The sequence below is a fragment of the Pipistrellus hanaki genome, assembly GCF_964339955.1.
Source record: "Pipistrellus hanaki genome assembly, chromosome: 5".
NCBI classification, from domain to species: Eukaryota; Metazoa; Chordata; class Mammalia; order Chiroptera; family Vespertilionidae; genus Pipistrellus; species Pipistrellus hanaki.
In genome coordinates, this window is record NC_140507.1 from 58,507,213 (window position 1) to 58,530,681 (window position 23,469).

At 37.7% G+C, this 23,469-nt stretch overlaps 1 protein-coding gene across 1 annotated transcript; it reads right to left on the bottom strand.

Moving 5' to 3' along the window:
* Nucleotides 1–12,643: 12,643 nt before the first annotated feature.
* On the bottom strand, nt 12,644–13,081 carry LOC311623415 (histone H3.3 type 1-like). Its single transcript, XM_084885392.1, has one exon. The coding sequence runs from the start codon at nt 13,060–13,062 to the stop codon at nt 12,652–12,654; it is 411 nt and encodes a 136-aa protein (XP_084741518.1). The 5' UTR covers nt 13,063–13,081; the 3' UTR covers nt 12,644–12,651.
* Nucleotides 13,082–23,469: the final 10,388 nt, after the last annotated feature.

Below are 23,469 nucleotides of genomic sequence, written 5' to 3' on the forward strand. Positions count from 1 at the left end.
GAGATCTTCTGTGTGGAATGTTGCAGGACACGTTCCACACAGAAGTTACCAGAAATTGCATGACTTCAGATTCAGGTTGAAACTGTCTAACTTGCAAAGGCAAGAATGAATAGACAAAGACAAAGTAAGCGCGTCACGCCTGTGACTGAGGACGTGCGGCCCTGACGGTCTGAGAGGCTCCCTTACCGTTCGAACCAGAGCTTGGTTCTGAAGCGGCGATGGCTTCAAAGAAACACCAAGGACCTAGGAGCCCTAGCACATCCTTTCTCACTCCCGCTACTCCCACATACTCGCTGACCATGGACCCTGAAAATCATGACGTAGAAGGAACATGAAAAATAGGATGACTCGTATTCCTTTTCTTTTCAACCCTTCCTAATTTTCAGTAAGACTAGGTAGATAATACTGGTAGAATGTGCTATATCAAGAAATGAAATTTACAAAAACAACTTCACTTTGAGCAACATTCTCACTGTTTTGCTGAATATTAATATATGAGCTACAAAATACAAATCATGTAATTTGGTGATTTTGCATATGAGTTAAACGTTCGTATACCTGTGTTTGCATGTAAAACCAGCATTGTGCAGTATAAAGATGGATGCCAAAATTCATGTTAATAATTTAATTTTTTTTTTTTTTTTTTTTTTTTAGCTAGAATAATATTAAAGAACAAATGAAAAACACTGTGGCAGGAAAGAGGGAGAAAGAGACAGACAGATAGAGAGAGAGAGAGAAAGAGACTGTGAAAAAGAGGAAAAGCCTTTATATTTCCATACCTTTAATAGCACCTTTCCCTGCTTTTTAAAAAAGGAGTCTTGCATTTTCATTTTGTGCCAGGCCTTGTAAATTATGTAACTGGCCCCATGCTTGTACCAACATTAACTATGCAGAGATGTCAAATTTTCTTTTTCTTTTCTTATCTCTTAAGTGGCTGTACATGAATGAGGACATGGAAGCCACAGTGTACATCTAAGATGAATCTTCTAAAACTGTATCAGTTTACAAGCTGTTTGATTGGAGTAACCATCTTCTATCTGCACTAACATACACAAATTCTCTTCCTGATTGTCAGAGTGATGTAGTATTTTGCTACATGTGCATCTCAGATGCCATTTTGCATGCTTGAGAGAGGAAGTGGAATATTTGGCCTAAGGTTGGATTCTTCTTGTCGTATAGTTTATTTACAGCAAGTCTTAAGGTGACTTAGGTATTAAAACTAAGAAAACAAGTCTATAATTGAATAATGTAATTTTCTACAATTTTGAGAAATAATACATTTTATTGGAAATGAATGTGTAGCATCATGTTAAAGTTGTTGAAATGACTGTTCGTGTTGTTTAATGACCTTAATGTTGTAACTCAAATTGGTTAGAGAGCAGACTTCATTTTTCCTCTGTAAACATTTATAGCCTAAGTGCCTTAGGACATTATGTGCCACAACATTTGATTTATAATAAATACCTTTACAATTGTCCAATTTGGTTGGCTTTTAGTAGATTTTGACAATGGCTGTGTTTATTCTTATCCTGCTTTATAATTATAGAAGATATATATGTCACATAAATAAGAATTACTTTTATTAGTGAAAAAGAAAACTGATTAATGAGTATAAATTAAAATGACAAATCTTTTTATTTTCTTATTTAGTTAACTGGTTTGTTTTTCTCCTCTTCCTTTTTATCTGTATTCTACCATGGCACTCTACTTGTATTGCTATTTGTATTGTTAGAAAATAAAGGAAAAGTTATTTGCTCATGTGTTTCATTATTGAGTCAATCAAAAATGTTTACAAACCACCTGGATTTAATCTAGTTTTAGAACAAGGGAAGGTGAAAATGAAATTCAAAAAACTGCAGATGTCTCTACTGCCACTCAAAGAATCACTCAATAATTGCATTATGTTTCTTATTCCAGGCACTGGAGACTCAGAGGTCCTGTCCACAGGGAATTTTCTTTTTTTGTAAATATTTTTATTGATTTCAGAAAGGAAGGGAGAGGGAGAGAGAGACAGAAACATCAATGATGAGAGAGAATCATTGATTGGCTGCCTCCTGCATGCCCCACACTAGGGATCCAGCCTGCAACCTGGGCATGTGCCCTGACTGGGAATCAAAACTATGACCTCTTGGTTCATAGGTCAATGCTCAAATACTGAACCATTCTGGCTGGGTGGAACTTTCTTTTCTGTGGTGAAGACAAACAATACACATGTGTTGAGTAAGTGGTCAGAGAAGGCTTTGCTGAGAGTTGACATTAGAACACCCCATCCCTGAAATGATAGGATGGGGTGTTCTCATACTTAAAACCCTTCCTTCTCATGGAACCAGCCCTACATCTCTCTGCCTCACTGACTCTCTTGCTACCAGCTCCTTCTCAGGCTCCACCCCGGCTCCTGATTCTCTATATGTGTATGCACATTATATTTTTCAGGGCATGCTTCCTAGATGCCATCATTTCTCAATCTAGTCCTCTAGTTCAATACCTTTTTTGGGTAATACATTTTGGAGCATCAAAAGAAAGATATAGACCTTGCTCCCAGATAAAATGAACATGCTCACGAAATCTTACATTTTGGGGGTCTTAAAAGAACCTGCTGAAGACTACTTCATGGAATTTATAGGGGTACATGGACCCCAAGCTGAGGAATTCTCCTTTACCTGCTCTTCTTGGCCCATTTCAACCACACCTATGCAGCTATGGGGTTAGTCACACCAAGGACTCCGAAATCTGTGTCCTCGGCTTGTGTCCTCTGTAGAACTGCTTGCCATTGCATGTCCCAAAGTCACCTTGATTCAGTATGTTCAACAGGGAAGTAACACACACCCCCCATTCACCACCATTTCTTCTGCACTTTTCCACCTTTTGCTCCTACATGCTCTGCCCTGGTGAACAGCAACACCATTCACTAACACCCTTTCCTTTTCTCAAGAGCTGACACATTTTTAAAAAAATCATTTTTCCTCTTTCCCAGTGCCACATCTGCTCTACAACACTACTCCCATTGCCTTTATTTATGCTTTTTCATTTTTTTTTTGTGTGTGGATATTTTCAGAGTGGAGTGGCAGAGAAATCTTGATGCATGTGGCAAATGCTTGGAAAAGCCATTCAGAAAAATGGGTGAGTTTGCTGATTTTGGACTGCTGAGTAGCACTAGAGGTCCTGTCAGTTTTCATTAAGTAGAAATTTCCTTCCTTTTCCTGGCTTAAACCCCTCATGAAAATGCAAGGATTAAAACATTACTAATGAATATCATTTTTTGCCTAACCTGAAGACAGTTATTAATTTTCTCATGGCGTTTCTATTGGCAAGTTAAGCAGGTTCACATCCTTTAATTTCCACATATTTTCATCCATATTTCTATTTTTGAATCCCTTCAATATTTTCCTCATACATAGTAATGTTTAATTCAGAATTGGATGTTGGACCCTGGTCAACTCAACAATTACATATTCTTTGTCCACAAAATATTGGATATCTTATGGTAGAAGGTGGTGAAGGAATGCTGATTAGGTTTATACATAATAGAATTAGGCAAAGCAATTTAAGGCCATACAACACAGAATGTAATAAAAATGCTAAAAAATAAATATGATGAAGCATCAACATGTCTGGCATTGGGATGGGTAGAGACCAACCATGAACTATTGAGTAAGGGTTCAGTATCTGTACATCAGTGGTTTTTGGCTTCAGGGAAGTCTTAAAGGGAAATGATTGCGGCAGTCTGAAGAATGGCTGTGTGAGGAGACTCCTTTCCTGAGAGCCTCCACCTGTGTTCTCATCCTCAGCTGTGGGCCGAGAGGGAGCTGAGCTCTGATTTCCCCCACCTGGAATGGAATCTGGGCTTCTCCTCTCACTTCCACATGAAACAGTTCTGGTCTCATTTGTTTTACATATTTGTTTTCTCTGTAAGATTATATTTGAATACAGAGTTTCAGGAAAGAAAAAGAAAAAAATATAATAATTGTTATGGATAATGAATAAAATTAATCTACATAAATTATTTTTTGATTGGATTTTTTCATTGAAAGTCAGAATGTTAAAATTTTATTCTAAACAGCATTATTTATGTTTATGAATATATAATGAGCCTGTGTTGAGAGTTCTAAGGTTTACAAGATTTTACTGTCTGGGTCCCTCGTGAAAAATTGCTTTCATTTTTCCTAGTTGTAATTATGTAGAATTATGGACCTTAGCCATGAAAGAAACTCCAAGGCAATGTCTGGGCCACCTTTCTGACTTTGGTGGGCAAGTTGTAATTATTTATACTTTATAGGTAAAATATTTAAGGCTCAAAAAAGTGACTTGTCCAAGACGTGTTATGACAATGAGTGTCAATAAAAATTAGATTTCATATAAATTTTCATATTGATTTTAAGTATACTTGAATCTCCACATCTTGAACACTTTGTTGATTAATATTCAGCAAAATATAAACAAATCAGTGGTTAAATTTTCACACTTTCAACATGAGGGTAATATATTACTAATTGCTAACTAGTCATCAATTTTTTCTTTCTTTTAAAAAAGTCTTTATTGTTGAAAGTATTACATATGTCCCCCGTTTCCCCCATTGACTTCTAAAAACAAACATTCCTCTTTGTACCAATCCACCAATCCTTCTAAATATCTATAGACATGGTCCCAATCTATACTCATCAACCTTACAGGAAATTTGTGTCTGAGACACATTTTCATGTTCTTCTTCATGAATGCAGAGTTTTTTTTCTAGGAAGTGACTGCCCAACCAAGTTATCGCATTATATTTTTTAGCTTGTCTTGCATTTAGGCGAGGTCACTAATTCTTGCCAAGAACCTGAGTGTAAGAAATGTGTGGTCATCTCAAGTCTAGGAGGTTAAGAAGAAATATTTTCTCCAGTTTGCTGGCTGATTATCATGCTCAGTGGTGACCTTGGAAAGCATATGTTGAAGATATTAGGCTGTTGACCAATGTCCCTGAATCTTAGAGAAGAACCCCTCATCGCCCCTAAAGAGGAAGACTGAAGTAAGTTATTGTAGTAAGCCACTGGGATGTTGGTATTTCTTACAGCACCTGGCATTGCTCTGATTATTAGTAATAACTAAATGTCTATATCTTTGATATTCCCCTGCTAACTTTCTTGACTTTTTTCTCTATTCAATTTAGATTCCTTGGTTAACACCATCTTGATAATCTTTTTTTTTTTTAAATATATTTTTTATTGATTTTTTACAGAGAGGAGGAGAGAGGGATAGAGAGCTAGAAACATCGATGAGAGAGAAACATCGACCAGCTGCCTCTTGCACACCCCCCACCTGGGATGTGCCCGCAACCAATGTACATGGCCCTTGACCGGAATCGAACCCGGGACCTTTCAGTCCGCAGACCGACGCTCTACCACTGAGCCAAACCGGTTTCGGCCCATCTTGACAATCTTTAACTAGGTGAACCTTTGTCCTAATCTCCCTCCTGCTGGGGAAAACCACAAACTTGGATGAGTCTTAGTATGAGCCATTTTGTTTATATCTCTGATATTATGTGCCTCTAGAGAATATTGCATGACCATGTAGAGTTGGACCATTACAAATTCATGGTTTCCAACCACACGTGGATAATCAGTGTATCTCATTTATTTATTTATTTATTTTTTACTTTCCCAAGTTAACTTGATCTCAAATTCTCCTTAGTGGTTATTTTAAACATCCATCCCCAACCCATTCTTCAGCCACTGACATTTTTATTCACCTGCATAGTCCCCTAAACTCTTGAGCAGCATTGGCTGTGTTGGCCCTTCCCTCTTTCCTGTTGCATCTTGCCCTTATATTCTGTGACAGCCTTGACGTTGGTCTGTCTGTTTCTTTAGATTCTTATTTAAAGTCCCTTTGAAACTTTCTCATTTTCCACTTACTCCCTGAAGATTGGTGTTCCCTAAGGCTTAATACAAGGTACTTCTTTATTTGATATAATCCTCATCTCTTCCATGGCTAAAAGCTTGTTCCACAGGCAGAAGACTCCCAAAATTGTATCTTCAAGTCCTGTCTTTCCCCTAAGCTTCAGAGACTTATTTCCAACAGCCAGCTAAATATTTGCATTTCTATACACTGAACACTTAAAAGTCTTCATGTCCTGAAAGAAGAACATCATTTATGAGCCATCCGTACTCTTCTGTAAAACACTGGAAATGGCACCATTGCACACCTACTACCTATGCTGGAAATTGGTTATTTGATTCCTCTTTCCTTTTTCCAAGTTGTCAATTTTATGTCCTAACAATATATTGAGTCTACCGACTTCTCTTTACCTCACTGCCCTGTCTTTATTGAATGTAATTTCATCCATTGTATGGATTATAGTGACAGCCTCCAAATTGGTCCCTGCCTTCAGTCTTGACTCCTTCAATTTATTCTTATCCAGCTTATGCTGCTGTTCTTAAATATTATTATTTTTTTATATCACTTTCTTGCTTAAAAGCCTTTGAACAGTTATGATTCTAAATAGTCAAAGAAATCTTGAAAAAGAACAAAGCCAGAGTCATCATGCTTCCTGATTTTAAATTATGTTACAAAGTGACAGTAATTAAAACAGTATGATATTGGCACTGAAGATCAATGGAACAGAATAGAGAGCCCAAATAAGCCCATGTGTATGTGGTCAATTAATTTATGACAAAGGAACCAAAAATGTGCAATGGAGAAAGGACAGTCTCTTCAATAAGTGATATTGAGAAAACTGAATAGCAATAGAATGAAACTGAACCACCATCTTACACCATACACAAAATGAGTTTTCAAAATAAATTAAAGACTTGAACTTAAGACCCAAAACCATAAAACTTCTAGATGAAAAAATAAAAAGTAAACTCCTTGACACTTGTCTTGGTAATAATTTTTATTTACTTATTTCACAACAAAAGTAAAAGCAACAGAAGCAAAAGTAAACAAGTTGGAATATATCAAACTAAAAAACTTCTGTACAACAATGGAAACCATCAACCACATAAAAAGGCAACCCACAGAATAGTAGAAAATATTTGCAAATTAGGTGTTAATATCCAAATGATCCAACTCAAAAATGGGCAAAAAATATCAAATAAGGTGTTAATATCCAAATGATCCAACTCAAAAATGGACAAAAAATCTGAATAGACATTTCCTTTCAAAGGAGACATACCCATGGCCAACATTTACCTAAAAAAGTGCTCAACCTCACTAATTATCAAGGAAAAGCAAATCAAAGCCACTATGAGATATTTTATACCAGTTAGAATGGCTATCAAGAAGACAAAAGATAAATGTTGGCAAGGATGTGGAGAAAAGGAAGCCCCTGTGTACTGTGGTTGGGAACGCAAATTGGTGCATCCACCTCGGAAAAGAATATGGAGGTTATTAAAAAAAATTAGAAATATACCATCACATGATCCATAGTTCTGAGTGTTTATCTGAAGAAAATGAAACCACTAACTTGAAAAGATATATGCACCTTCATGTTCTTGGAAGCATTCTTTAAAATAGCTAAGATATGGAAGCAATATAAGGGTCCATTAATGACTGAATAGGTAAAATATGGTATATTTCTACAATGAAATATTATTCAGCCATTATGTTACAAAGAAAATCTTATCATTTGCACAGCACGTATAAAATTTTAGGGCATTATGCAAAATTAAATAAATCAGACAGAGAAGGACATATAGTGTGTGTGGTCTCACTATATGTGGAATCCAAAACAAAACAACACACACACACACACACACACACACACACACACACAAACACACCCAAGGCTCATAGATAAAGAGAACATATTGGTGGTTGCCAAAGTTTGGGGTGGTGGTTGGGGGGGAGGTGAAATTGGTCAAGGGGGTGAAAAATTACAAAATTCCAGTTATAAAATAAACAGGTCATAGGGAAGGTTTAAGTGACCTTTATTCACTTGCCCTATGGCCCACCCTTAAGGAATTACCCTCTGTATTGGACTGTGACTGTATTAGGCTTCCTGGAACATGCTGCTCTCAAAAGGACTGATGATGCTCTGTGTAGGGTTGTGATTTATAATTTAAACTTTGAATTGTATTCTGAGGTAACCACAGATTCAACAAAACTTGGGTCCACCAAGTGGGAAGGGGGTGTGGGAGGGAATAATCTGGTTTCTTTTAGTAATTTTTTATTTGGGTAATGCTTTTCCAATGTTCCACATGAAGGCCTTCTTTGTTGTTGTTTCTTTGACTTGGAAGAAGCTCTTTAACAGAGCATATTGCTTGGGTCAGTAAATGACCTCAAAATCTATTAGAATTGTGAAGTGTCTCCTAAAATGGCAAGTTCCTAGAGGGAACCAAATAGACTTTAATGTAAAGGGCAGTGGATGCAGGGTGTGTGTGTCTAGTTCAGGTGCTGTTAAAGCCTCCTCCAATCGGGTCTAGAATCCTGTAAAGTCACCTGCAGTGAAAACAATATGGTTTCTGCTCAGGCCAAGGGAACCACTGACCTGTTCTTATAAGTTCAGAGCATTGTGAACAGAACCTCAACCTAAAATCCACTTAGGTTTCATGGATCTTGCATGATCTTTGAGAATTACGGATATGCTTGTGCCCATAGAAGTTACTGGACATTCTATAGATGTAGTGATTGTCCCAGGGTAGTTCTGTTATCAACCATCTGGTGTGTCTTTATGTTGTTCCTTTGGAAAGCCAGGGGCAAAAGAGAGGTGATGTAGCATTTCTGAAAATTACAACTTAAAACCACACAGTAATTTTTAGTCCTTAAAAAGGACTTCAGGAATATACCCAGGGTTACTGAAAAGCTTCTTTCCATTTAATGAGGTAGTCTTGTGATTCCCTAGTTTTGTCTCTTTGGTTCATTGGAAATATTTCAGTGTTATATGACCACTCGATGCAGAGAGTCTGCATTTCTCTATAATAAATCCCTCTGCCAAATGGGAGTTGCAGACTTGCTACTGGAAAGAGTGAAGCAAATGGGTAAGACTATCCTCATGTGGGAGCGTATTTCTGTGGGAGTGTAGTCTTGATTAAAGTGTCAATGCAGGAATCAGTCTCCTGGGGGAGAGGCAGGACCTCCTGACAGAACCTGCTAACCATTTCTAGGCAATAACATTGGTGCTGTTTGAGGTGCAGGCAGGATGTCTAAGCAAGTCAAGGAGAGGTTGACTTGGGTGATTAAGCAAGAAGCAAGGGATTTTCGGTTAAACTGAAGACTTCATTTGGGAACCAAAAATCTAAACAAATCTCTTGGACCCCTGAACCACATATTTTCCCTGAAAAGCATGCCTTTTTTTCACTAATGAAATTTTGTTGAGGGTTATGTTATTAAGGAGTGAACTTGGATGGAACTTCTTTAATGGCATACTGTACTAGAAATCTGAAGACCTGCAGGAGATTTAAAACCAACTATTGTTATAACTTTTTAAAAACTGTGAAATTATCCAAATGCACATAAATCAGGTTTTAATATACTGTATGATGGGTGGGTAGACTGTTCATTATACCATTCCTTTCTTTGAAGTCTCAGGCATGGTTTGGTAGCACAAGAACTCTGTAACATTAACAAATTCAATAAGAATATATGGGGGGAAATGACATGATGTTTTATATCTGAAGTTAGCAGAATCTGCGGGTTGGGGTAGCACTTACAAGCAAGAAGACCAGACAAATTCTACTGTCATCCTAAATGGTATTCCAGCTGGATTTGATTTTATCCAACCTCCACATCTAAGGGAACAGAGTGTGAGGCGTTTCTGTTGGGTAGTGAATTTTGGTTGCAGCGAGGGTTTTGAAGGAGAGAGAGAAGCATGGGAGAAAGAAAGATGAGAAATAAAGTTTAAAAAAAAACAGTAGGTTGGAAGTAGAATGTTACAGATCTAATTACATTAAAAAAATATTTCTATTAAAATAAAACACGTACCTCAGTAATTTTCAACCGGTGTGCTGCAAGCATTTTTAAAAACATGCAATGCCTGACTATTTAGTCAGGGACACTGACCTCTTTTCCCTTAGATTGTCAAATAAAAAAAAAAATGACAACAGCCCACACAACAGTAGTCAACTGGTGGGAATGAATCAAAATCATACCTTTTTGTGTCATGTCAGCAAAAAATATAGTATTTTTGGTTTGCCACAGAATTTTCACAGTTTATGTGTGCCATGAGACGAAAAAGATTGAAAATCGCTTATGTACCTGGTTGAGTTGATAATCAGAGCAGTTAATGATTTATAATGAAAAGCTCTTAGCCACACCACTTCTCGTTCTCTATTTTCTCTGCCCCAGAGGAAGTTGCTTTGAAACTGTTTCTTCTTGCAATTTCAGCTTATTGCATATAGTATACATGTCATTATTACTTGATTTATTAATTTTAGACATTATTTATGGGCTTTCTGCTATAATAGACAAAATTTAGTTACTTATATAATTTATTCATTTTTTAGCTCATGCGAATATACTTATTATTCTACATTTGTTCCTCATGATACACTTAAATAATATACCTATTTTTAATTCTTGCTCATACTATAAGGAATAAATTTTGATTTCCCACATTGCAATGTAACTGTCCTTCACCTTTTCTTTCTTCCTTTCACCAAATTTCTAGTATTTCACTTTCACTTTAAATTTTTAAGGTTCATAAGATATATATTCTACTTAGTAATTGTAATTAATTATTCCAGGTTTTATTTAGGGATTGACTAGAAATCTGAAAATTAGCAAATACTGTTTACATTGCTATAGATAGGTAACTGCTTATGCTCTGGCTAATATCCTATAATTATATTTCCTTCCTTTGGCATATTTTTGTTGTTTTTCTGAAGATATTACTAAAGTTTCTAATTTATTACATTGACTGCTTTTATTGCATTCCCAAGTTCCTAGTAACTTCTTAAGAATATTATCAAGTCTACAAATATTTTGCACAGATAGTTTTTTTCCCCCTGGAGCCTTGTATCTTCCTGCTAAAAGGTTTATAGTGAGTTTACACCTATTTTATTTTTTATAACAATTTAAAGAAGTCCAGTAAAGAGCAAAGATACATATGCATGGTTACTTCTCCATTTTAACCTTTGTTACTCCTTGACACGTACTGAAGCAGGAAGATGCTTGCTAGAACCTAATTCCAACCTACTTTCTTTTTTGAATTGTTCAGTCTCCTCCAACTTTATATGTATGAAACAGAACTCATTTTCTACCCAATCCCTATCCCAGCCTGCACCTCTTTAAAATGAAAATGTTCCTGAATAGGCTAAATTGCTCTCACTCTCCAGGTACTCTTCAAAACTTTATTCACTTATTTTTAGAGTTTTGGGGAAATGTTGTCATATTTTGGTTTCAATTACCATTCATTAGTGGATAAGTCCTAAATCAGTATCTACTGCGGAGATGTCTTTTTTGAGCTCCTCTCTTGTCTAGCAGATATGTTCTATGGCAGACTCACAGACATCTCACATTAGCAAGGACAGAACCACATCACCATCTTTCCTCCTGAATCTGCTCATCCTCATGTGGTCCCAGCCTCACTGAGTGAAAAACCTCAAGCCAGGGATTTAGGAGTCCCTCTTCACTCCTTTCATTTCTTCACGCTCTCACATCTCAGCAATCATTAATTGCTGTCAAATTGATCTCATAAACATTTCTCAAATTCATTCTATTTCTTTTTTTTAATTTAAATTCTTTAGTGTTTAAATTATTACATATGTCTCCTTTTCCCCCCATTGACCTTTCCCTAGCCATTCTCACTCCCCAGCACAGACCCTTACCATATACAATAAAATAGGAGGCAAAGGCCTCTGGTTAGATTGGGGGAAGAGAGATATTACTTACATGAAGTCTTTCATCATCAATGTTTATACTGAACCTAGATATTATGGGTTAAATAGTCTCCCTCTCCTCCTACCCAAATCTTTTTTTTTTTCATTTTCATTTGCAAAGCATTTTACTACTAGAAAACAAGTGCAGTCTAGTTCGAACGCCAACTGGACCCTAAATTACACACATCTTAATGACAAGACTCCCCACATGTGAATGTAAAACATTTAACTTAAAAATGTTGACACTACAATATATAAAATAGCTATTATAAATGCACATAGTGTATTCTATAGCTGCCAGGTTTACTTTTTCTTTTTTCTTTTTAGGAAACTGTAAGTTATTACACTGTGGTTAAGACTTGTCTCTTCACACTTGAAAAAGCCCATATTCTGCTGTATCACAGTGATGCATGGTCAGACTTAACAGCCCCAACTGTTAAACACTTGGATCAAGTCATAACCAGTTTTATTGCAAAAGGACCCTGTACACATTTCTCAATTCCAGTACCTTAATAACTACCCAACAGGTCACTAACATACAGAAACATGCATCACGAGAAGCAAGAAATATCACCCATCCCTTCTGCCTCTTAGCAACTTGTCACTCCTGAGCAACAGTGCTCACGTTCACTGAGGTCTGTGAACAGTCCCTTTTCGCATTCATCCTGCGTGAAAGACGGAATGACTTACGTACAAATGCAATATATTATACACAATTTGCAATATATTATACAAATGCAATATATTATACAACTGCAATATATTATACACAATTTCTCACACACACACAAAAAAGTCACACATGAAACCAAAGAATCGTACAGAATTTATTACAAAACACCGTCAAAACTGCCTTCCCTCAAGCTCTCTCTCCCCGTATCCGGCAAGCCAGCTGGATGTCCTTGGGCATGATGGTGACCCTCTCGGCGTGGATGGCACACAGGTTCGTGTCTTCGAACAGGCCCACCAGGTACGCCTCGCTGGCCTCCTGCAGCGCCCCGATGGCCGCGCTCTGGAACCGCAGGTCCGCCCCGAAGCCCTGGGCGATCTCCCGCACCAGCCTCTGGAAAGGCAGCTGCCAGATCAGGAGCTCGGTGGATTTCTGGTAACGGCGGATTTCTCGAAGCGCAATGGTCCCGGGCTTGTAACGACTGGGCCTCTGCACCCCGCCGAAAGTGGGGGCGCTTTTCTCGGCGGCTTTAGTGGCCAGCGGTTTGCGGGGCGCCTTCGCACCCGTGGATTTGCGAGCCGTCTGCTTGGTTCGGGCCATTTTCGTTCACTCGATGCCGAGGTTTTTTTTGGGCCGCTTTTCTGAGTCCGTGACACCGCTCAGGCCGCCCGAGGGAGAAGCCGCAGCCCGGAAGCTAAGTGCACGCGCGGGGGCCGCGCCAACGAATAACCAAACCGCTTTGCCCCTACCCAGGTCTTTATGCTGAAGTCCTAATCCCCAACATCTCAGAAGGCAACTTTGTTTGTATATAAGTTCTTTGTAGATGTAGTTAGTTAAAATGAGGTCCTCGTGGAGTAGGGTGAGTCCCTACTCCAAGAGGATTGGTGTCCTTATAAAAAGAGGGAAGTTTAGACGTAGACACACATAGAAAGAAGACAATTATGAAGAAAACTAGGGAAAAGATGGTCATCTATAAGCCAAAGGCAGGTGCCTAGAACAGATCCTTCTTTCAAAGCCCTTATAAGGAGTCAATCCTGCTGGCTTCTAGCCTTCACAACCATGAGATAATAAAGTTCCGTTTTTTAAACTACTCAATCTGTGGTACATTAGTATGGTGATTCTAGCAAGCAAATATACTTGTCATGAGAGTAGGAGTCAATAGATGGTAAATTGAATAGATAAATGAATAAATAAATGCATAAGATGAGAGATGACTCTCGGCTGAGGAGAACAAGAGAAATTTCAATTGGTTGTTAGGTTATCCTGAGGATCAAAATAGTTCTCAGAGTTCAGTTGATGATTTGGAGAAATCAGTAAATATGAAATTCAAATGAAGGCAACAGGAAGGAAAGTAATAAATTAATGGCTTATAAATAATGAGTTGTAGCAAGGTAAGGAATACACCCTTTTTTCCTATGCCACTGAATTAAGGGCATAGGAAACTTGACTATAGCAAGGGGCTGGGAATGTGGTATAAAAAACACTCATTGTCTTTGCTGTGCATTGATATGTCACTGAAGTACTCTAAAGATCTCACATATTCTTTGTCCTTCTATCCTTATCTAAAGGATATCCCACCCCTATCCTAGATCTACATTATGGGCATCAAGATATATGTGCATGCTAATATTTCCTACTTTGATAATTGATAATTTTGGTATTATTTTTGAATAAGTCCTTTGGATTTTTTTTTATTATTATCTATCTTGATAAAATTGTGAATGTTTTCAGATGTCCTTCTTCATATCTTTTTAGGTGCTTTTAAGTCACATGAACACACAGTGATGTGCTATGGAAACCAAGAGGAAAATACAAATGCTTTCTAGGTAATAAATGTCAAAATTTACCATTATGTTTCAAAGATGTGTTTTATAGGAAGCATCTATAAAAGTGAATAACAAGTAGTCTGCCTTGTTATTGAAAATGGCAGATTATTAAGAATTGACGCAAGGTTATAAATGTAGTTTATATTATATTTACGTTTTGGTCTTCATAGGAAATATTTACAAGATGAAGTTGGACTGACGGAAGAGGAGATGCCATGGTTATGAAGTTGCAAAAAGGATCCTTTGTTCATAGTCACAGTCTCAGGGAGGTCATTGGACTTGTAGCATGTTGCTTGTTGAGCTTTGGGGGAAACCCCGGCCTAGATTCTTCATGATCTGAAGGTGCTATAGTTTACTGGGCTTGGTTCCTTCTTTTTGGAAAGGCTTTCTAGTTCTCATTTCTGTTTTTCTATTGCAGTTCTTATGCTTCTAGTGTTAGAGATCTAACGTAAACAAAATCTCTTGGAGTCACACAATTGACTCCTATCCGGACAGATCATACAGAAAAACATGTGTGAGTGGCCACTTTCATGATGGACTCATTAGTCTGGGAGACAGGTAAACTATAAGACAATTTTAGAGTTAATATCCCATTTTCTCATGTTGGTGCAGGCAATTAAATGGTTTTCCTGCCTTGGAAGTTATCTAAACCTATTTCTTCTTCTGTAGAACTTGGAGAGCTACTAAACTGTATCTTTTAACATAGGGTATAAGGTAAAATATGCTACACTTTGAGTGTTATTTAGGGTTCTTAAGAGAAACAGAAAAAACTAGGAGGAGGAGAAGGCAGAGGAAGAGGAGGAGGAGAGAGGGAGGGAGGGAGGGAGGGAGGGAGGGAGGGAGGGAGGGAGAGAGAGAGAGAGAGAGAGAGAGAGAGAGAGAGAGAGAGAGAGAGAGAGAGAGAGACTCAAGCGATTTTGGAAGTGACTTGCCTCCTGCAAGGTGGAGACTCGGGAATGCTGGTGCAGTTCAAAGACCTGAGAGCTGGGAGGCTAACAGTGTAGATTTCAATCTGTTAGAGGTCTGAGAACCAGGCATGCCAATGTTCCAAATCACTCAGTCAGGCAGAGAATAATTTCAAGATTCCTCTACCTTTTTATTCTCTTCATGCCCTCAGAAAATTGGACAATGCCCACCCACACTGGGGAAAGCCACCTGCTTTACTCAGTTTGCCAATTCAAATGTTAGTCTTTTCTGGAAACACCTTCACAGACTCACCAGAAATAATGTTTAACAAGTGATCAGGCATCCCTGGGTGCAGTCAAGTTTACACACGAAATTAACCCATCCTACACAACCTACGAGGCTGCCTTCTTTCTAGAACTTAATTTCAGCTCAATGTTGTTATTCAACGAGCCACTAAATCATGCTACATAGTTAATTTTTTAATGGCTTTCCTAACTGAACCATGTCTTGCTTCGTAGTGTCTTGTCCTTGAGTAGATTTATGTGTATATATTTTTTTACTTTATCTCCCTTTTTAGGTAGGATTATAACACTTGTTTTAGTCTGATCCATGAATTTAGCCAACAATCTCTCAGGCAAGTTCTTTCGTCACACCCCAGGAACCCACCAAATTGCTATACACACAGCAGACATTGCAGAAATATAGGGTTTGCATAATTAATTGCCTGAACTCAGATTGCATTCAAACAGTTTGACAACCATACTGAAGTTGCCCAGGGAGCTTACAGTTCAATGGGTCCCTCCCAGCCTTCTTACAAATGCCTAGGTCACATGTGTCAAACACAAGGCCCGCGGGCCAAATCCTGCCCTCCAGGCCTTGCAATGTGGCCCGCACCGCACTGTCATCATTGCACTCCGCTGTCAGTTTATGACATTGTCAGTTTATGACTGTTCAGTAAACCATTCGGCCCACGATTTAGGCTGGATTTTAGATTTTGGCCCCTTCTCTGATTGAGTTCGACACCCCTAGCCTAGGTAGTCAGGTCATTTGAAAACAATAGGAAACCTGGGGAGAAGCAAACAAAATGTGTTTAAATATCAGGTTATTATTCATGTTTATTATTTTAGCTAAGAGTTGCTGAACACTTACTATGTGCCAAACACCTGAGCCAAGGTCTTATGTTAAATGGTAATTCTGGGAAAAGTATTATTATCTCCATTTTTCAGATAAGGAAATGAAGGCTTAGTATTAAGCAACTTGCTCCAAGTCACAGAGCTTACATGGCCTTTGAGTGATCTGAAATTGAATCTAGGACTATCTAAATTTACAGCACAGGGTCATGACCTGGAAGATAACCTTTGCTATTAAGTTACGTTTGAGAAATGATGGGCTCAACCACTGTCTGAGAGCAAATATCTCAGCTGCATTGCTCAGAGGGCTGTCAGTAGCTGCCTCTAAAAACTCAGCTTGCTCTTAACTCTGCCTCACATTCTGAGGCACATTTCCTATAAATACTTCCAGTTTTAGGTTGACTGCCCTTGTACTATGGTTCACTTCAAAGGTATAATAGCAATTTGATCTGAAGAAGTGATTTTTGCCTTAACACCCCTGCTGCAAAAGAATAAAGGAACAGCTGAAGTTTCCCTGTGTAATTCCTGTATAACCTGTCATGACTCCTGGCCCCATAAAGGGTGTAAACTTTCATGACCCTGGTTATTATTTCCAGGGTGATTTTAAAGTTTATGTGTGTGTGTGTGTGTGTGTGTGTGTGTGTGTGTGTGTGTATGCATACACATTTGGAAAACAAAGATAAAACATGATAAATCATTCTGAACCTTAAGATCTCTTCATTTTCTCTAGTTAATTGCACAAGACTCCCATGTGAAACTAATTACAGAGGGTCACATTGAGTACTGCATCCTCAAAATGCTTTGGATTTACATTATTCATTAAAAGTGTGTGTGTGTGTGTGTGTGTGTGTGTGTGTGTTTGGGGAGGGGGTGAGGGGGATCAATTTTTGTAAAAGTTATTTCCAAAAGGAGTCAAATAAATATTTTAAATCACTATAGGTTGTATAGTTCCATGAAACGGTTCTCTCTAAAAACAATGCACATCTTGTTTTGTTTACAGAGATCTCTAGTGTATTTTGTTTTGGCCTTTTCTACAACACTCAGCGAACTGGTTTTTACCCAAATGTTCCATATGTGCTGTGTTATTTGACCATCTGTTGTTTTTGACACATTGCTTTTCTCTCCAGGTTTCATTTATTTGCTATTTTTAAAGTTGTCCATCAATTGAGTTGCCCATTTAATAATTATAGAGATATTCTTGCTTGCATGTGAAGTAATGTCAATCTTTTGGTTGCCAGATATCAGCTAAATTGTCCATGATCAGGAGTTTCAGCTACATACATTTGCCCATCTTTCGAGTAAGTACTATTGGGTTTTACTTTTCAATAGACTCAAAATATACCTCTGTACTAAACAAAGAGGGAACCATGAAATTACTACAGAAATTCCAGTTTGAGGCTTGTTTCTCATGAGAATAAGCAGTCCTATTACTCTACAGAGCTCATTCCTAATATATGAATTCAATCAAGTAGAAGCATGTAAAATAAGTATCTGGAAATAGGTTGCATTTTATACAGTAATAAAGCACTGCATAAAATCAGAAAGGGAAACTAAGAAAACAACCCTATTTACAATAGCATAAAAAACAACAACAATAACCTGGCAATAAATTTAACTAATAATGTAAAAGACCTGTAGTTGAAGAATTATAAAACACTGAAGAAAGAAATTGAAGAAAATACATAGTCTTGCCAGTATGGCTCAGTGACTGAGCGTTGACACAGAAACCAAGACATCATGGTTTGATTCCTGGTCAGGGCACATGCCAGGGTTGCGGGCTCCATCCCCAGGAGGGGGCATGCAGGAGGCAGCCAATGTTTTTTCTCTCTCACATTGATGTTTCTATCTCTCCCTCTGCCTTCCTATCTCTCTCTAAAAAATAATAAATAAATAAATAAATAAATAAATAAATAAATAAAGTATAAAAACAAAAGAAGATACAAATAAGTGGAAGCATAAAATATATTCATGGATAGGAAGAATTAATGTCATAAAAATGTCTATACTACCCAAAGCAATCTATAGATTCAACACAATTCCAATGACATATTTCACAGAACTAGAAAAAATATTTGAAAATTTTATATGAAACCACAAAAGACCCCAAATAGCCACAGTAAGCTTGAGAAAGAACAACAAAGTTGGAGAAATTACACTACTTGATATCAAGCTATACTACAAGGCCATAGTAATCAAAATAGCAAGTACTCACATAAAAACAGACATATAGGTAAATGTCAGACTTAAATGTTAGACTTAAAATCATGAAAAAATCCTAGAAGAAAAAAAGGCAGTAGAATCTCAGACATTTCTCATAGCACTACTTTTTTTCTGATATATCTCCTCAGGCAAGGGAAACAAAAGAAAAAAACAAACAAACAGATGGGACTATATTAAATTAAAAAGTTTTTGCACAGCAAAGGAAACCACCAACAAAATGAAAAGAAACCCACTGAATGGGAGAACATATTTGCCAATGATAAAGGGTTAATACCAAAAAATTATAAAGAGCTTGTAAAACTCAACATCTAGAATAATAAGTGTAATATGCTAATTAGACTGGACAGTTGAAAGACCTTCCGATGACCTTCCAGATGAAGCTAAGGCTGTGAGGGCTAAGGCAGCCACTGTGGCTGTGAGGGCCACAGCTTTGAGGGCTGAGCCCCTTGCATCGGGTCTCTAGTCTATATATATAAAAGGCTAAGTGACCAACTGTACGTCTGTCCGACTGTCCCACCAATGACCAGCCAGTACATAAGACATGCACTAGCAATCCTATCTAATAAAAGAGTAATGTGCAAACTGACTGTCACTCCAACACACAAGATGGCTACCCCATGTGGTCAAAGATCCTGCCCCTATGGGGACACAAATGGCTACCACAAGATGGCCAGCAGGGAAGGGAAGTTGGGGGTGACCAAGCCTGTAGGGAAGGGCAGTTGGGGAGCAGGGGGGAGACCAGGCCTGCAGGGGGGACAGTTAGGGGCAAACAGGATAACAGGGGAGCAGTTAGATATCAATTAGGCTGGCAGGGGAGTGGTTAAGGGTGATTAGGCTGGCAGGCAGAAGTGGTTAGGGCAATCAGGAAGGCAGGCAGGCGAGCAATTGGGAGCCAGCAGTCCTGGATTGTGAGAGGGGTGTCCGACTGCCCGTTTAGGCCTGATTCTACTGGGATCGGGCCTAAATGGGCAGTAGGACATCCCATGAGGGGAACAGATTGGAGAGGGTGCAAGCTGGGCTGAGGAACATCCCCTGACCCCCCCCCCCCCATGCTCGAATTTTGTGCAACAGACCTCTAGTTTAAAAATAAACATTGAAATGCCCATGCATGATGCATATAAAGCTCCCATCAAATTTCTTATAGTATTATTCCTTCAGAAATGCCGTATCATAAATTAAAATTGGGAGCAGATGCAATCATTATCCTACTAAGAAATCTCAATAAAATGGGGTCTTTTTAATGGCACTAGGTGTTTTTATCAAAATTGTGAGCTAACATAATTGAAGCTGACGTATTAACAGGATCAGCGGAAAGAAAGGTTGTTCTGATTCCAAGAACTGACACCGGCCTCCAATTTAAATTAATTGGAAGACAGTTTCCCATAATGCCAGCGTTTGCAATGATTATTAACAAATCACAAGGACAAGCTCTAGAGACAGTGTAGGACTATTCTTACCTGAACCCATTTTTAGACACAATCAATTACATGTTGCTTTCTCTCAAGTTCGAAGAGCATGTGACATTAAAGTTGTAAATACTTTATCACAAGGGAAATTAGTCAAGGACTCCGAAAGTGTTTTTACTCTTAACTTGGTGCACAGAGAGATATTAGAATAAGTTTAATCAATTTTTCAGTCATTGTTTTTATCAATGTTATTTTTATACCATGTTTTTGTTATTTTTATTTCATGTCTTTGTTGTTATTATATCATGTTGTTATTGTTTATTTATTAAGCAATTTATATATGATTTTCATGTACATTTTACTAATTTTCTTTCATCTCTGATACTTCTAGTATATAGAAAGGGTGAATAGTGAAATTAAAATATTTCTTTTAGTTAATTTCCTTTCAATGTGCACTAATCCGTGCACTGGGCTACTACCTTACAAATAATCCAATTAAAAATTGGCAAAGAACCTAAATAGATACTTCCTCAAACAGGCTATACAGATAGTGAAAGGACATTTGAAAAGATGTTCAAAATCACTAATCATTATAGAAATGCAAATAAAACCACAATAAGATACCATCTCACACCTTCAGAATGGCTATCAATAAATCAACAAATAGCAAATGTTGGCAAGGATGTAGAGAAAGGGGAAGCCTTGTGCACTGTTGGTAGGAATGCAGATTGGTGCAGCCACTGTATAAAAGCACTATGGAGATACCTCAAAATATTAAAAAGGGAACTGCCTATGACCCAGCAATTCTTGTAATATATATGAAGAAACCCAAAACACTAATTCAAAAAAATACATGCAACCCTATGTTCACTGAGGTGCTATTTACAATAGCCAAGCTTTGGAAGCAGCCCAAGTGTCCATTAGTAGATAAAAAAGCTGTGGTACATTTGTACAACGGAGTACACTATGAAAAAAAAAAAAAGGGAAATCTTACCTTTCACAACAACATGAATGGAGCTGGAGAGTATTATGCTAGGTAAAATAAGCCAGTCAGAGACAAAGAAGTACCATTTTACTTTGCTTTTACTAATGTGCGGAATCTAATGAACAAAATAACAAATTAGAAACAAACTCATGGAGATAGAGAATAGACAGTTGTCAGAGGGAAGGGGTGTTGGGGAACTGGGTGAAAAAGGTGAAGGAATTAAGCAAAAACCAAACAAACAGGGTCACAGACAACAGTATAATGATTACCATAGGGAAAGGGGGTGGGGAGAGGTAGAAGAGGGTAAAGGAGGGAGAAATGGTGATGAAAGAGACTGGACTTGGGGTGGTGAACACAATACAATATACAGACGATACATTATAGAATCGTACAGCTGAAACCTAAATAATTTTATTAACCAATGTGACCACAATAAATTCATTTTTTTTTTTAAAAAAGGAAAGAACTCCCAACCTGGAGCAGACAGAGGCAAAGGGAGAGATAAAGGGCTACCTATGGAAGAGATGTGGAACTAGAGAAAGGAGGGCCAAAGACGGGGACACAGACAGAGGAAGACGTGTAAGAAAAAAAATAAGGAAGAAAATAAGCAGTCCATTTTCCTTGCAAAACCCATTCCTAATCAGTATTCATTACCCTTGTTGTGTCAGAAAACTCCAATTTTGATGGGGAGATTAGAGTTTCCAACCACTTGAGATTAGCAATGTGACTCATGGATGCAAAACAGACAATTTTTGGAAAGGCCAGGTGCTGATTTATGCAACTGGTCTGATGAGAGACAGAGCAGATGGCTCAAAAAGGCAGACTTTGGAACACTGTCTGTCGATCTTGCCATAAACATGAAAATTTTGTTCAGTCTACTGGAGGTGGTAGTCTTCCTCTCCATCAGGAATGAATATTTCCATCACCAGTGTCCAAAGACCAAATCTCACCGTTACTATTGGAAATCTCAAAGAACAAAGCTATAAAAGAAGTTTTCTAAGAGCTATTTAAAACTCTGGTTAGGGTCTTGACCTATAATTTGTATAAATTGATATACATTCATGGAAAAAGAGGTCATTGTGTAACCTACTGGGATTCTAGGATACGGACACAATGTCAGTATTATAATACTGAATTAGTAAACTTAAACTTTATTTCTATCTCTCCTACTAACTGAATTGACCGGGTTACCTTCAATGAGTCACTTTTGAAAATCTAAATTAAGTTGACACAGAGTATAAATAAGAGTTTTTTCTAATTCCTGGGTCCTCAGGTATTTTGTAGATACTTATACCATTGTTGATCTATCAAATGAATTCATAAATCAATTAAGTTTCAGAAGACTCAGATGTGGAAAGACAAACCCTGTTTACTTCCTCTTTGACACTGATCCATGATGGATGAAGCTTGTTACTCATTGCCTTCCCCCCTACAATGCCAGTATTCTTAAACAGAACAAAATTATTGTTTCTTTATTCAAGTTATGTTTCAAGAATCATTTGAATTTGCTCATTGTGTTACTTTGAACAAATCATGTGTTTTTAGGCCCTCCCATAAATATTTTATAAGCAAATATTATCTTTTAGATTGAGTCTGTGGTCCTCCCTTTATTTTAGAATAATGATTATTTTAGAATAATGAATCTCTCTCTAAAATTTAAACTAAGAATATAATATTTCTCAAAAAGTATCCCAAATAAAATTAATAATAAAACATTTTATAGAATTTGCCTCAATTTTAAAAAATATATATATTTTATTGATTTTGTACAGAGAGGAAGGGAGAGAAATAGAGAGCTAGAAACATCGATGAGAGAGAGTCATTGATCAGCTGCCTTTTGGACACGCCCTACCGGGGATATGCCCGCAACCAAGGTACATGCCCTTGACCAGAATCGAACCCGGGTCCCTTCTGTCCCCAAGCCGACGCTCTATCCATTGAGCCAAACTGGTTTTGACAAATTTGCCTTCATTTTTTTCATTAAAAGACTAATTTAAGTTCTTGTGCCAATTTTAGGATAAGCAGATATTAGTAGAAAAAGGACTCAAGAATGATATTCAAATGAAAACATCAATTGATTGGCTTATTTTACTCATTCTATAATGAGATGCTTGATTCTAATTATATATAACTTTAAAATAATTTATTCAATTGGTTTTATGAGAAGTTGGACATCTAATTTGATTGCTTACTGGAATCACCTGAGAGCTTAAAATTTGATGTATAGGTCTTTCCTCCAGATATTGTGTTCCAAGTGATTTGATTTTGGTATTAGTTGTTAAATTAATTAAAACAAGGAGGCCGTTAGATTGATGTGGCTCTAATGCCAAGAGGACCCACATAAACAATCTAAAATCTAAACCTGTAAATGCCCACAAGTTTATGAAATAAAAAAACCTAAGGGCAACCAATCACAAGCAGCCAACTGGGCTTAACTATAGCCTGTCAATCATCTCATGTTTGGGGGGTGAGTGGGCGGGACTAGGTGCAACAAGGTCAGCAGCCTTGCTGCTGCAGCAAGTCCTGCCTGGAGC

Excerpts from the sequence above, each read along its gene's own strand:
- LOC311623415 (XM_084885392.1), bottom strand. The coding sequence starts at position 13,062 with ATGGCCCGAACCAAGCAGACGGCTCGCAAATCCACGGGTGCGAAGGCG.